General features: G+C 35.3%; 1 protein-coding gene across 1 annotated transcript in view; it reads left to right on the top strand.

Annotated features, from left to right (window-relative positions):
* The window catches only part of UGGT2 (UDP-glucose glycoprotein glucosyltransferase 2), a 90,360-nt gene that overhangs the window by 21,413 nt on the left and 56,744 nt on the right, over positions 1-12,203 (top strand). Inside the window, exons 9-10 of the mRNA XM_037377847.1 lie at positions 2,338-2,437; positions 7,043-7,103. Of these exons, the coding sequence (XP_037233744.1) occupies positions 2,338-2,437; positions 7,043-7,103 (161 nt within the window). The remainder of the gene's footprint in view (positions 1-2,337; positions 2,438-7,042; positions 7,104-12,203) is intronic.

Here is a 12,203-nt window from a genome sequence, read left to right as displayed (position 1 = left end):
CATTATGATAAAAGCTTTTTTAAAGAGAAATATGGTTTCATTAAAACACAGTATTTTATGAAGTATTTAAAAACAATGTGTTGATATCTTGTCTAGCATTATATGCTAGAATTAAAGGAGCATTGAAGTAATTTGGTAAGATGGAGAATCATTACTACCTTTACTGATTTTAAAGACAGAAGCAGCTGTAAAGCTTTGATCCCTTTAGTGTCTACCTTCAAAAGCCAGTAAAAGGTCTCTAGTGGTAGTCTTTTCTGTGATGTCCTGGCTGTATAAATAAAAAATGAAATTGGTGCTGCTCCCCAAGCAACCAGTTCATACAGTGTTGAAAGTAATTAAGTATTAGGATGGTGTTTGTTCAGTGCCAGGGAGACTGGTACTGGCTTGTGATAAGTACATTCAGAGCCTCTTCAGGCAGTGGGTCTTCAGCCCCTTCTTTGTATGGTACAGTCGTTTTGATACTCCTACTCCTGACATTACTGGGTACTTTCTCTAGTTCATTCTTAATGACTAATTATAGTGGCTGAGTTAATGGCTCAGCTACTTCTGATTTCCTTTAATTAGCTTCCAAGTAAAATATTAACTAAATTTAACCAAAATAGTCCAGCTATAGGGTATACTTCTATTTATAAATGACTCGAAAGGCAACTCTTGAATGGTGTTTAAACAGCCTCTATGTTTTAGATAACTAATTAGGTTTACTATTCATAGTGAAAAATGGTGCAGAGAGTACCAATGTGGTATTCCCTTTAAGTCATTGCTTTATCTGTGTGAACAGCCTCTTGATCTCTAGTGCTTTGTTAGCTTTCAAAGCATACTTTAAGATCTGCTTTATGCTCAGGATTATCTTTTCCCCAAGATGCCCTACACTGCTCTCAGCTGTATTAGGGTGCTGCAAGGGGAGCTCTGTCAGTGACAGTCCCTGACCAGAGGTAACCAAGGTTTGCTTTGCTGGGATTTGAATATTTGTACTTCAGCTGTTCAGCATAAAATGGAAAAGATTAACAGTTTATGAAGGACTTTAAGTGTATGTCCTCAGTGCACAGCAGGTAAGGCATCACTATCTGTAGTAACATAAGCAATTGGGTATTTATTCACCTGATCACAGCTTATGTAGCTGTTGAAAGGGATCTGAAACGTTCTTTTTTGAAAACAGTGTTCACTTAATACTTTTAACAAAAAGTATAAAGACACACCAAATGAACATTCCACCTCTCAGACTTGCCTTTTTTTCCAGCCAAGGTGTACCTTATCAGGCTAAACAAGGAATGTGTGGTGGTCACTTTTCTTCAGCCTTTTTTCTTTTTTTTTTTTTTTTTAACCCCTAATTGCTTCAGAAACACGTTATAAAGTTCTGCTAGGCAGGATAGTCTATGACTTTCTGCCCAGCGGTTTTTACTACACGTGGCATCAGCTTTCCTCAAACTGGGTAACCTGAGGCCTTCAGTTTTTGCTCAGGCGTCTTATCTAGCAGATTACGAGGAAGCATCATCATTGCCCTGAGGTGGTTAGGCAGACTGTATCCAAAGTACATTGAAGCATATCATGTATTACTGCCTTGCCGTATTGATTCCAAAAATGGTTTTTTCGCAGTTTCATGTACCAAGATTTTTCATACCCAAGTTACGCACCATAGAAGGCTAACTGAATTTCATTGTTATTTTCCCAGTGGGTAGTCAAGTGATTTATAAATTGTCTTGATATATGAAGATTTGCTTCATTCTGAGAAAAAGCATAGAGAGAAAAACGAGATCCCTTTAAAAATTGTGCTACACACAGGGGAACTGAAATTTGATAGTATATTGGCCTTTCTTTCATGGGTTTCCATTTTTTTCTTCCTGTGAGATTGCTGCTACTCTTGAAAATTGTACTCCTCACAAGCTCAGTATAGCCTTCTAAATTTAATATATCTCTTCTCTGAAAATCTTGTGAAGTTCTAGAGCTGGAAAGATCTTATTTTTTGCTGCAGTTACAGGTGTCTGTAGGTTGGTGTGTGTATCTGGGTTTGAGCATGAGACCCTTGTGATACCGGCATAATACTGCATTATGAATTGTCTGGTTTCTTCAGTATGTTTTTGTAAACTTAGAAATTACATGTACAATGTGTATGCTCAAGATGGCAGAGCAGAATTCTGTAGGAAAGCCTGAATTTGTTTTTTTCCAACTTTTAAATGCCCATCTTTTTGACCTTAATTTCGTAATCTATTACAATGTATAATTGAAAAAAAAATATTAATAGTGAATGTGTATGTATGGAACAGTTTTCTGATTGTGGGCAGTATTAATTGAGAGTGATATTTCCAGTGATTTTATATTTTTATTTTATTTTTCTCCCAGATCTTAGTTTTCAAGCAGCTGCTCAAATTATGTCTGCCCCTGTTTATGGTGCCTTAAAAGTAATGAAAGACATAGCTCAGAACTTTCCAGTAAGAGCCAGGTAAGATACTTAAGCTTGTTTTCCAAGTACTGTTTCTATGTTTGCGTTTTAATTTAATGACAGTAATACAGATTTATATCCAAATCTTGCAGTCAGATATTCGTGTTTTACAGCTTGCTAGCTTGATTCCAGGCAGTTTCATTGAGCAGAAAATAACTCCTGGGAGAGCTCATGATTGGTTTCTTGAATGTTTCCTGTCTGATGCAGAAGGTGCCGTGAAGGCATCCTTAATCCTTCACGCATTTATGGTTGAATGCCCTGTCCTCCTGGCTTTTACTGGAGTGATGTTTTCCTGGGCGGAAAATTCTGCTGAACTAATAGCAGATCTGCTCACTGTAGGAAAAGGCAAAATTATATTAATAAATTTCATAGGGGATCCACACACATAAGTTCTAAGCACAACATTGCTGACAAGGTTGGACCCTGGCAGCTGTATGTTATTGTTCTTCCTGGGGAAGATCTGTCTCCCATAACAGATTATCTATATTGATCTTTTATTAAATAAATTAATATCATTTACCTCTGTACTAATATTAAAAATTGCTCTTCCTGAAAGCCAATTGTATTGTAATTGAGAAATGCTTTTCTTTATATTTAATAAGTGCTTCATGTAATCCTATCAGCAATATTGGCTTGAATTACTGTATTAAATATGATGCTAAATAGGATTCTTAACTCAGTATGCTTTCACATTTTATAACTCTTGTTTAATTTTCAGTGTTTCATTATTATTTCTGATTTTGTTAGAGAAAATCTATGCTGTAATGGAAAACCTACCTTTGCAACATCTTGTTTCAAGGAAGGTGCGAGTTTACACTTAGATTAGCTGTCAGAAAATGCAGCTTTCCATTAGAAGATAGTGGGAACATACATAATGTTAAACTGCAAGGCCGGTTCTGTTCTTTAAAGGACAGGAAAAAGTCAGTTTGAAGTATGCTAGGTGACATTTAAATCATTGATTTAAGTCATTAAATTGTAACATCCCACTCCAACTCCTGCCATTTATTTGTGGCATTAGAGCAAAATTTACTTACTCTTCAAACATTTTATTTTATGGGTAAAAGTATAAGAATACTTTAGAATGATTAAAACGGGAATTATTGTTCCAGTCCTGTATGATATATTCTAATATGCTAATCTAGCATGTTATTTTTAACAGGAGAGATTACAGATACTTAAATAATTTATAGTTAGTAGGTCTGCATTGACAACAAACTTGAATCAAAGGGGCATTGTGTACAAACAGCGACCAAAATATATTTCCTCAGTAATCTAATCATGCTTAACCTGCTGAGTCAACAATACTAGTCTGGAAAAAAACCTCCTAGAACAAACAGGAAATGAAAAACCACTATTTAATCACTTTAGATAACTAATGATCATAATAGTAATATTTGTAAAATGTTTAGATTTCACATAGTTTAGATATGAAAACCATTTTTAATTACGGAAATCTTGGCTTGAGAAGATGGTATAAAAACTTTAGAACTATAGTTACGAAAACAATTTAAAAAAAATCATATTTGCCTTAAAAATGGGGGATTCGACCATAAAAATGAATATAAAACTCCTCTGGAAGTTTTTCTTACTTTTGAGTGTCTCAGTATTTCCAATTGAAAAGTTAGTCTGAGGTAGATTTTACAAAATGTCATCAGATATAGACAGTGTATCAACTGATACATGTTGTGCTGACATTTTGCTAATTCATTTTATACAATTAAAAAAGATAAAAAATACCCTATATGTATCATAATTATCTATTATTTAGTAATGCAATAATAAGAATTACAATACTTTTGTTTCTTGCTATTCATTTGTCATTCATGAATGTTAACATTATGAACATGTGAAAAGTTTCCTTTTTTCCACCAATATACACAGTATAGCTACATGCTCTTCCAGGTAAGAATAAAGATGCGTAAAATTACGTGATAGAAAGTATTATGACCTTAAGGTTATACAAGAACATTCCTACATCATGTAGAATGATAAATAGTATCCTTTTATTTTCAGGCAGTAAAGTGTTTCTCTCTAGTAAGTCCTTAGCACTGAATACTTAAAAAAACATGCATAAAAATTTGTGAAGCTTTGAACAAATGACTGAACTCAAAATGAATATGTGTCTTTCACAGGTACTTTTAAAATTGTTACCTCAAGTTCCTAGGGTGCCCTTCTCAAGGGGTTGATCATCACACTTTCTCCTTAAAATCTTCCTAGAGTCCTGCATCATCAACTGTCATGCATAGAAAAGATTCTTTAATTTATTGCTTTCTTACTACCAAAAAAGCTATCAGTAAAACTTAACCTTTTGCTCACAAGTGTTTTACTTCCTTGCTAACAGTTGGACCAGCTTTGTGTTCTCCTTTCCGCCTTTTTATTGTTTTCATATTATTTTTATCTTTCTGCATTACTACTCTAAGCTATTTCGAAAGGTTTAGGTTGTTCTTTTTATCTATGCGTTTTTTATCACCTGTGTATGCAGAATGAAGCATTGACTCTGAGAGTTGCAGGCCCTACTACTATTTAAGTTGAGTTTAGCAGGATAAAAATCAAAGTTTTTTTTTCTGAAGTATTTTTTACTTCAGGACTCTCTACAACTATTGCTGTGAAGTCAGAATAATAGTTGTGGTGGTACTGCCATGCATTACATTTCCACCTCACTATGGAGGCCTTCTGTTAAGTAGCTGTTTTGCCTATTGACTAAGAAAATTCTTAGTGATAATTCCTGTCAATTACAGATGTTCTTTTAATGACAAGTTCTGTAGTGTTCCTGAATTATGTCTGTAGCTGGTAGAAGGTCCCTTAAAGCAGTGTCCTACCTAGTCAGCTTTTGATACTTTTGACTTCATACTGTTTTTTTCCTAATCCTTCTCCTCCATTTTCCCCAAACTTAAATTTGGCTTGAGACATTCTTTTCTTTGTACTCTACAATTTTTTAATACTTTTTTAAAATCCTAATCAGCAATGTTTCTTTTTCAACAGAAATGCTTATATTTTCTTGCTTTCTGTTCTACAATTTTTTATTTCAAACTAGTGAACACAAAGTAATATAATACAGTATAAAATATCTTTACTTACTATATTCTTTACATGCATGTTGTACCTAGCAGTATGATTACAAAAGCTTTATGAGAAAGAGTTTAGATTAATTAAACAGTAATAAGCAAGTTAAGCTTGTTCTCCAGTGATTACTGATAATAATACATTTGAATCATGTTGACTGTTCTTTAGTGCTGTCTTTGACATCAGATTTTAAGTTACACCATTCTTACTTTGAGTCAAGGAAAGCTCATCAAGTATGGGTTGATATAAATACAGCTCGTTCTTGATCCTCTGTTGCCCTTTCATCACGTGATCCAGAAGGGATTCACAGTGACAAAAATAATCTGGCAGAATATTTAGAGTGTGTGAATGGAAAAAGGGTATTTAGCTGTGATGAATTGTGTAACATTTCTATACAAACCCTGGAAATCAAATTGCACTTAACAAGTAGTATCTTTGATCACCTGGGAAGCTTGAATATTTGTTAAAAATAAACTGATTTTATGTCATATTTCTGACATACTGTGAAAAATGTGGCGTTTGCTAGAAAATCTATTCTAAATCAGTTTCTTTTTGTTGGGAGGTGAGGGTTTATGTTATTAAATTACTACTTTATTGTCTGTTAAGTATTGAAGTTGGCTTAGTGACATCATTCTCTGTTAACTTTCAGGTTTAAGATTACTGCAGCGTTTTGTAGTTTCATACAGATTTACTAAATCATGTACAATCAAGTTTTGGAAAAAATATTTATGTAGGCAGCTAGAGTATTTATTTTGGCATTTATTGGAAGAATCAGATTTAGGTTAATATGGTTGAAGGTTTCTTAAAACATGGTGAGATTAATTTTCCTCTGGGAGTATTTTGTGATAGCCTAGTAATTATAAACCTCACATACAATACATTGTGGTAGAGGAAGTTAGTCTTCCACAATGTTCTTAAAAGGTAAAAAAGACAAATCAATGGATTATATTCTAAAGATAGAATGACTAAGGAGGCTAAAATGTTGATTGTCTGTGAATACGTAACATTTTCAAGGGTCTACATCTGTAAATATCTTTTCTAATCTCAGCTAATTTTAAAGTGGTCGTCCTTTGCATGTTTTCCCTGTCTTTGGTGAAAACATCAAGTTGTATCCTTGGCCACCTGTGCTGTAATGTTGAGTAGCATGGAGTTAGTAACATTAACTTAAAATATACAAACACGGCATGCATTTAGGTAATGATTTAGATGATCAGACAACTTCCTTTTTTTATATACGTGCTATTTTTCTAGAAAAAAAAAAAGAGAAAAGATTGAGAGTCTTAAACAATAAACTGATAATATTACTTCAACAAAATCTAGCCTAAATTTGAAACCTGGGTTTTTACTGGAGTAACACAGAAGAAAATATTTGTTTTGAAAATAAAATATTTATGACACTGCATTACTCTTCTTTTTAAGTCTTAATTACAGCATTCTTCAATTGCAGTGCATTGGATATGGTATTAAAATAGATATTTCACATTATTTAATGCATTTTTCAAAATACAGTGGTTGAGTGATAGAAATATTTTACTTTTACAGATCACTGACCAGAGTGCGCGTAGAGAAGAAAATGCGAAATGAAATAGAAGAAAATCAGAAGGTTTGTATCTATTTCTTCAAGTGGACATTTCAATTACTATCATATTACTACTTCTGGAGATTTTTGTTAGTGTAGCAACTTTCACATGGTTTCTATTGGAGAAAAAGAGCTATTTTTTTCTAAACATATTTTACTAAATAAATAACGTTGAAATACTCAATTCCATTTTTTCACTTTCTGCTGTTCTTGGTACCCTTTCCTGTACTACTTTGATGTTACAGAATTAGGCAAAAACAAATTATTTTTACAGAGTTTTGTGTTCGGTCATAAATTGTGAGCTGTGAGGGCAAAACAGGTCTCAGTTAATTTTTTTAGAGCTTTGGTGTTGAATCTAGGCCTGCTGCTTATATTATGGTCAGCACATGCTAACTCTGAGCTTTTCACACTCTCAGAATCAAGCATACATGCAAACTATTCTGAAAGGTATTTTGAATTGTCATCTATGGTAGATGGTGGTTTTATTTTCATCCTTGATGCACTGCATCTTTTGTGCCTTGTGTGATGCAAGGAGTGATTGTTCACATGATTTTGAGTGATGTGAAATGTATCCTGAGATGTCACTTCGCATTTGTTGAGTTTGTGACATCTGTTGTATTTTTCGTCTCAGTTGAGAGTTTGGATTTTTTCTTTCAAGTTGAGTGTTAAAATGAAATGTTAGCCACCATGCTTTTAGGACTGGTCACATGAAATGACATCCATAGCACTGTTCTTAATCTTGATCTTCAGAACATGTATTTTCATATGGTGTTAAGACTGACCAGCCACTGCAGTGAAAAGGATTTGTTTCTTACTTATGGCACTCCTGTACTGCTGCAGCATTTCCATGTGTTGTTTTGCTTTGTATCCATTCATGCTTTTTCCTCTTGCCTTGCCAAGAGTAGTATATCCAGGGGAATGCCTTTCCACTTTCTTGAACAATGAAAGTGTACAATGTCCCTGTTGCACTAATGCAGCCTTCTTGTAAAGAGCTCGTCACCTCTATGGTAGCAAAAATTTCAAAATTCACATAAATACTAGAGCTCCCCACCATGCAAAACTAATGTATGGCTTTCCAGTCTCGAGTATTTCCAGCCCAGACAGTGACAGGCTCAAGTGTTAAGTCCTTGTACACAGTTATGCAAACAGTTACATGGGGCTGGTTTTGTCCATAGGTGATTGTGTGTGGAACCAGTGTATTGAGAATACATTTTTCATATCCCAGCAGTTCAATGTCTTGAGCCCTTCAGTTTTCTTGTGTGCAGGGTGAATGCTTGATTCTTGGGTTTCCACAGAGGTCTTACAGTGGGCTGAACATTATGCAGGCCTCTTTGTTTTCTTGCAGTAGTGTGAAATCCCTTAGGTTTTGCTCAAGGGAGCAAATCGGTATCCGTACCTTGCTTCATTGCTTTCTCTATACAGCTGAGGTACACATTTTCCTGTGTCTCTTTGTTCTTAGGGTTATAGTAAGATAAAGCAAAACAAAGCTTGAATGATCATAGTGTTGTTCTCAAATTGCAGATCTGTTAACACGAAAATCAAAAACAGCTGCTTATTCGACAACCACTTCTCTACTCCAAAACAGAGGTGTATCAGGATCTATTTGTCTGTTCTTTCTAAATATAAGGGTTAGGAAAAGTAGCTAAGATTTGGTTTGAAATTAATATGTCTGCTTTTAGGCATATCTACATGGTATCTAAACTCCTGTTATGACAATTAATACGTAGTCAATGGACATCAAAACTAATTCAGCTCACTTAATCATGCCCTGCAAAATAACCATTGAGTTGCCTAAACCTGAATGTCTGAAGTCATTTGAGATGCCGCAGGCTATCCAAGATAGCCACGCAGGTCTGGCAGATGTGTCCACTGGGACATCCATTCCCTTCTGTCTGACCTGTGCTTTCCAGTCCAAAATGCCTTATCCTGGAACAGATGACATTGGATATCTATGTGGTTGGTCAGCTGAGTCACTTCTATGATTCTGTGACTCTATTAAATACATTAACTATAAGAGGATCTTAAGCACCGATCACACGAAGTTTAAATTTCATACTGCATCCTACCTATAGGCCTTTAGACAGCTAAAAGCTAAAATCTGTTCAATAAAAGTTGGGAAACTTCCTGAACACTGCTGCCAGAGCACAATAAATTGGCATGTGCGTTCTTGAACTGCAGTACATCCATCTAGCAGCAGGAGAGATACAATCTCATGCTGTGTGTAACTGGATGATTCCCTCTCAAGATAATGAAAGTTGAATAGGAAATGCAATGGGAGGAAATAAAGGTATTAAAAGTTGAAAGGCATGTGATGATTTAGGTGTAGTGAATTGATGCCTAACTAAGAAATACACAAAGAACTGCTATAGATTAAAAAACCAAAATATCTCATTAAATGCAACTCACAACTTCCAGTGCAATAATTTGCTGACAGTTTAGCAAGAAGATACTACAGGAGTACTGTCAGTGTTAAATTCTAGTTTTGGATGCTTAACTACTCCTTCCATCCAAGTTGTTAATGGCAAATGGATGCTTTTCTGAACAATCAAATGCCTAGCATCAAAATTGTATTTGTATGATGAGCCTCAGCTCTGAGTCTGCCGTTTTTTTCGTACTGAAGGCTTTGAAAAGCTTTTACACTCCCATTTCAATACCCAGTGGCTGATAATTTTTTTCATTGTTCTTGCATTCATTTTAGTTGTAGTCTTTCTCAGTATCTGTGTTTACATGAGTATCTGGGCTTACAGGAATGACCAGTAAGCTTTCAGTAGTGGTAAGACATTTTTTATCCTAAATGCTGATTTCAGTGCTTCAAGGAGAGGGCCTGTTCTAGCTGATCTCACAAGATCTGCATAAGAGCTCTGAAGGATGCTGGTAAGACTTCTTGAGACTGTAATCCTCTGCATATGTATTGTTTGCTCTGTGAGTTCAGTGGCATTAAAAGGGAGATTTTTCTGTGGTCACAGTACTTTGTGACACAACACTGGTTATTAAAACTGTAATCCAAGTTGGATTTCCCAACCACAGAAAAATTCAAAGTATACCTAGGACTTTGGGTCCTTCTCTGCCTGGTGCAGAGAAGTTTCATCACTGTGTGTCTGGCTGTTTAATTTTGTCCTGTCTGCCTCTTTTGGTTGTATCTTAGGATCAAACTCTGTGTAGATAAAAATGATCAGAAATTTCACCTGCTGCAAAGGCACTTGGCATTGTTAGGCATCTTTGAATTTTGGCTGCTTAGGTGTAGAGTGAGTCCTTGCAAGAGCATGTAATTCTGTGTAAAACTGTAATAGGAAAAATGTAAATGCCAGACACCGGCTGCTGCTTCTAATTATTGTATTAATGGTTGCATGAGGTTTAAGACAAATATGAAATCCTGCACTTGGGCCAGAGTAATCCAAAGCAGCAGTTAGCTTTAAAGAAGATGGAAGTCCTTCCTCTTGTGAACCAAGTTTCGGGACATACAAAACCCCCACATCTCTGTAATTTGAGTATATGATTGGGAATAAAGTGAGTGTTATGAATTAGGAAAGTAATGAAATTATCTCCTGCAGGAAGCTTACTGTCATGTATTTATGCTCCTCATTGAAGGGAATGATTTGTTTAATCCTGAAAGGACCCCCAGTGAAACTCACTTAATTGAAGGAGGCCTGTGGGAACTCATGAAGAACGGACCACAGGAGAAAGAACATAATACAATACGACTAGTGGAGGTTTAGGCCGCAAGGGCATTGCGACCCTGGGGCCTGTGGTTATACAGTAACAGGATGTAGATCCGGTTAGAGCTGACACTGTCAGCAATCATGAAACTGAGGCATGCAGTGGAAAAGTACCGAAGCAGAACTTGTAACCCTAAGAAACGAAGTAAGCAGAGTGAAGAGGAACAGCGAATAAGGAATTTAGCCTTTGCAATATGTAATCACTTTTGTAATATGTAACCAATGAGCTTTGTATACGATTATTTTAGACTATGTATGTAGCCTTATAAAAGAAGCATGTTAAGAGTAATAAAGCAGATCTGATTTCCACCTGACCAGGTCTCCTTCTCTCAATCGCGGCACCTCATTTTTGAAAACTCACTGGCATCCATCTTTTAGATGCCTAATAAAATTGTCATGGAAGATAATAACTAAATTAAAAAAAAAATCTGGTTATTTTTTAGCATTAATGGGATGCAGCCCCTCCCAGATCCACAGTATTCTTCACATTATGTCTGAGTTTGAATGTATGTATTTAGATACTTTATAGTAAGCATAAGTAATTATATTACTCTTCTGTAAATCTACATACAAAAAAAATAAATGAAAGCACTACAAGGTTCAAGTTACACTACTAGAATAAATTAAATTTACAAATTTCAAAAGTTGTTTTGGACTTTCATAAGCATTCTTTCTGTCTTACTTAAGCTTATCACAGCTGCATTTTTCCTTCATGGAGAGCCCTGTCTTTCATATGCAAACGTTAGGTGCCATTACATATTTTCATTTTGCTTTGGGTTGTGAAAATGTTTGTTTACTAAGGAATGTGGTACCTTTTCAATGAATGATGAGTAGAGTGCATATACATTGGATTACAAAAAGCTTCAAGTAAACTGTTGTCTCATGTGGAGTTGCTCTTGTAATGCCACAAACCAGTTAGCTTTGACTCTATTTACACTTAACCGTGTGAAAATAGCCACAATACTTTAAAGATACAACATCACTTTCAATGTTTTCCTGTTTTTTCTCTCATTTGTTCAGTGACAGGCTTATAAATGGAATAATATACGCAGCCTGAGTTGCTTGCTCTAAGTGTGCTTTTGTTAAAAGTATGTTTTTTGTTCTCACTTACTCTGTTCAGCAAGTGGGAGCTAAATGGGAAAAAATATCTTTCTCAGTTTGCTTTTTTTCTGCATGTTTTTCGTGCTTTCCATTCCTCTATTGGGAATTAAGACAGATCTGGAAATCTGACTGCTCCTCATGGGGTGAGTTGGAATAAACCTACTGCCTTGCTCCCATTACTTACCTTGCTACAGCCACCATAGACTGAACAACGTGGTGCCCTACAGCTCTCTGAAATAAAATAGGGCGTACTTTACTCCCCAAATACTTTCCTCTTCTCTTTGTTTATTGTGGATTATTTTTTTCC

The sequence above is a fragment of the Falco rusticolus genome, chromosome 2, assembly GCF_015220075.1.
Source record: "Falco rusticolus isolate bFalRus1 chromosome 2, bFalRus1.pri, whole genome shotgun sequence".
NCBI lineage: Eukaryota > Metazoa > Chordata > Aves > Falconiformes > Falconidae > Falco > Falco rusticolus.
Note: the sequence above shows the minus strand (reverse complement) of the source record. Positions and strands in the feature narration are given on the sequence as shown.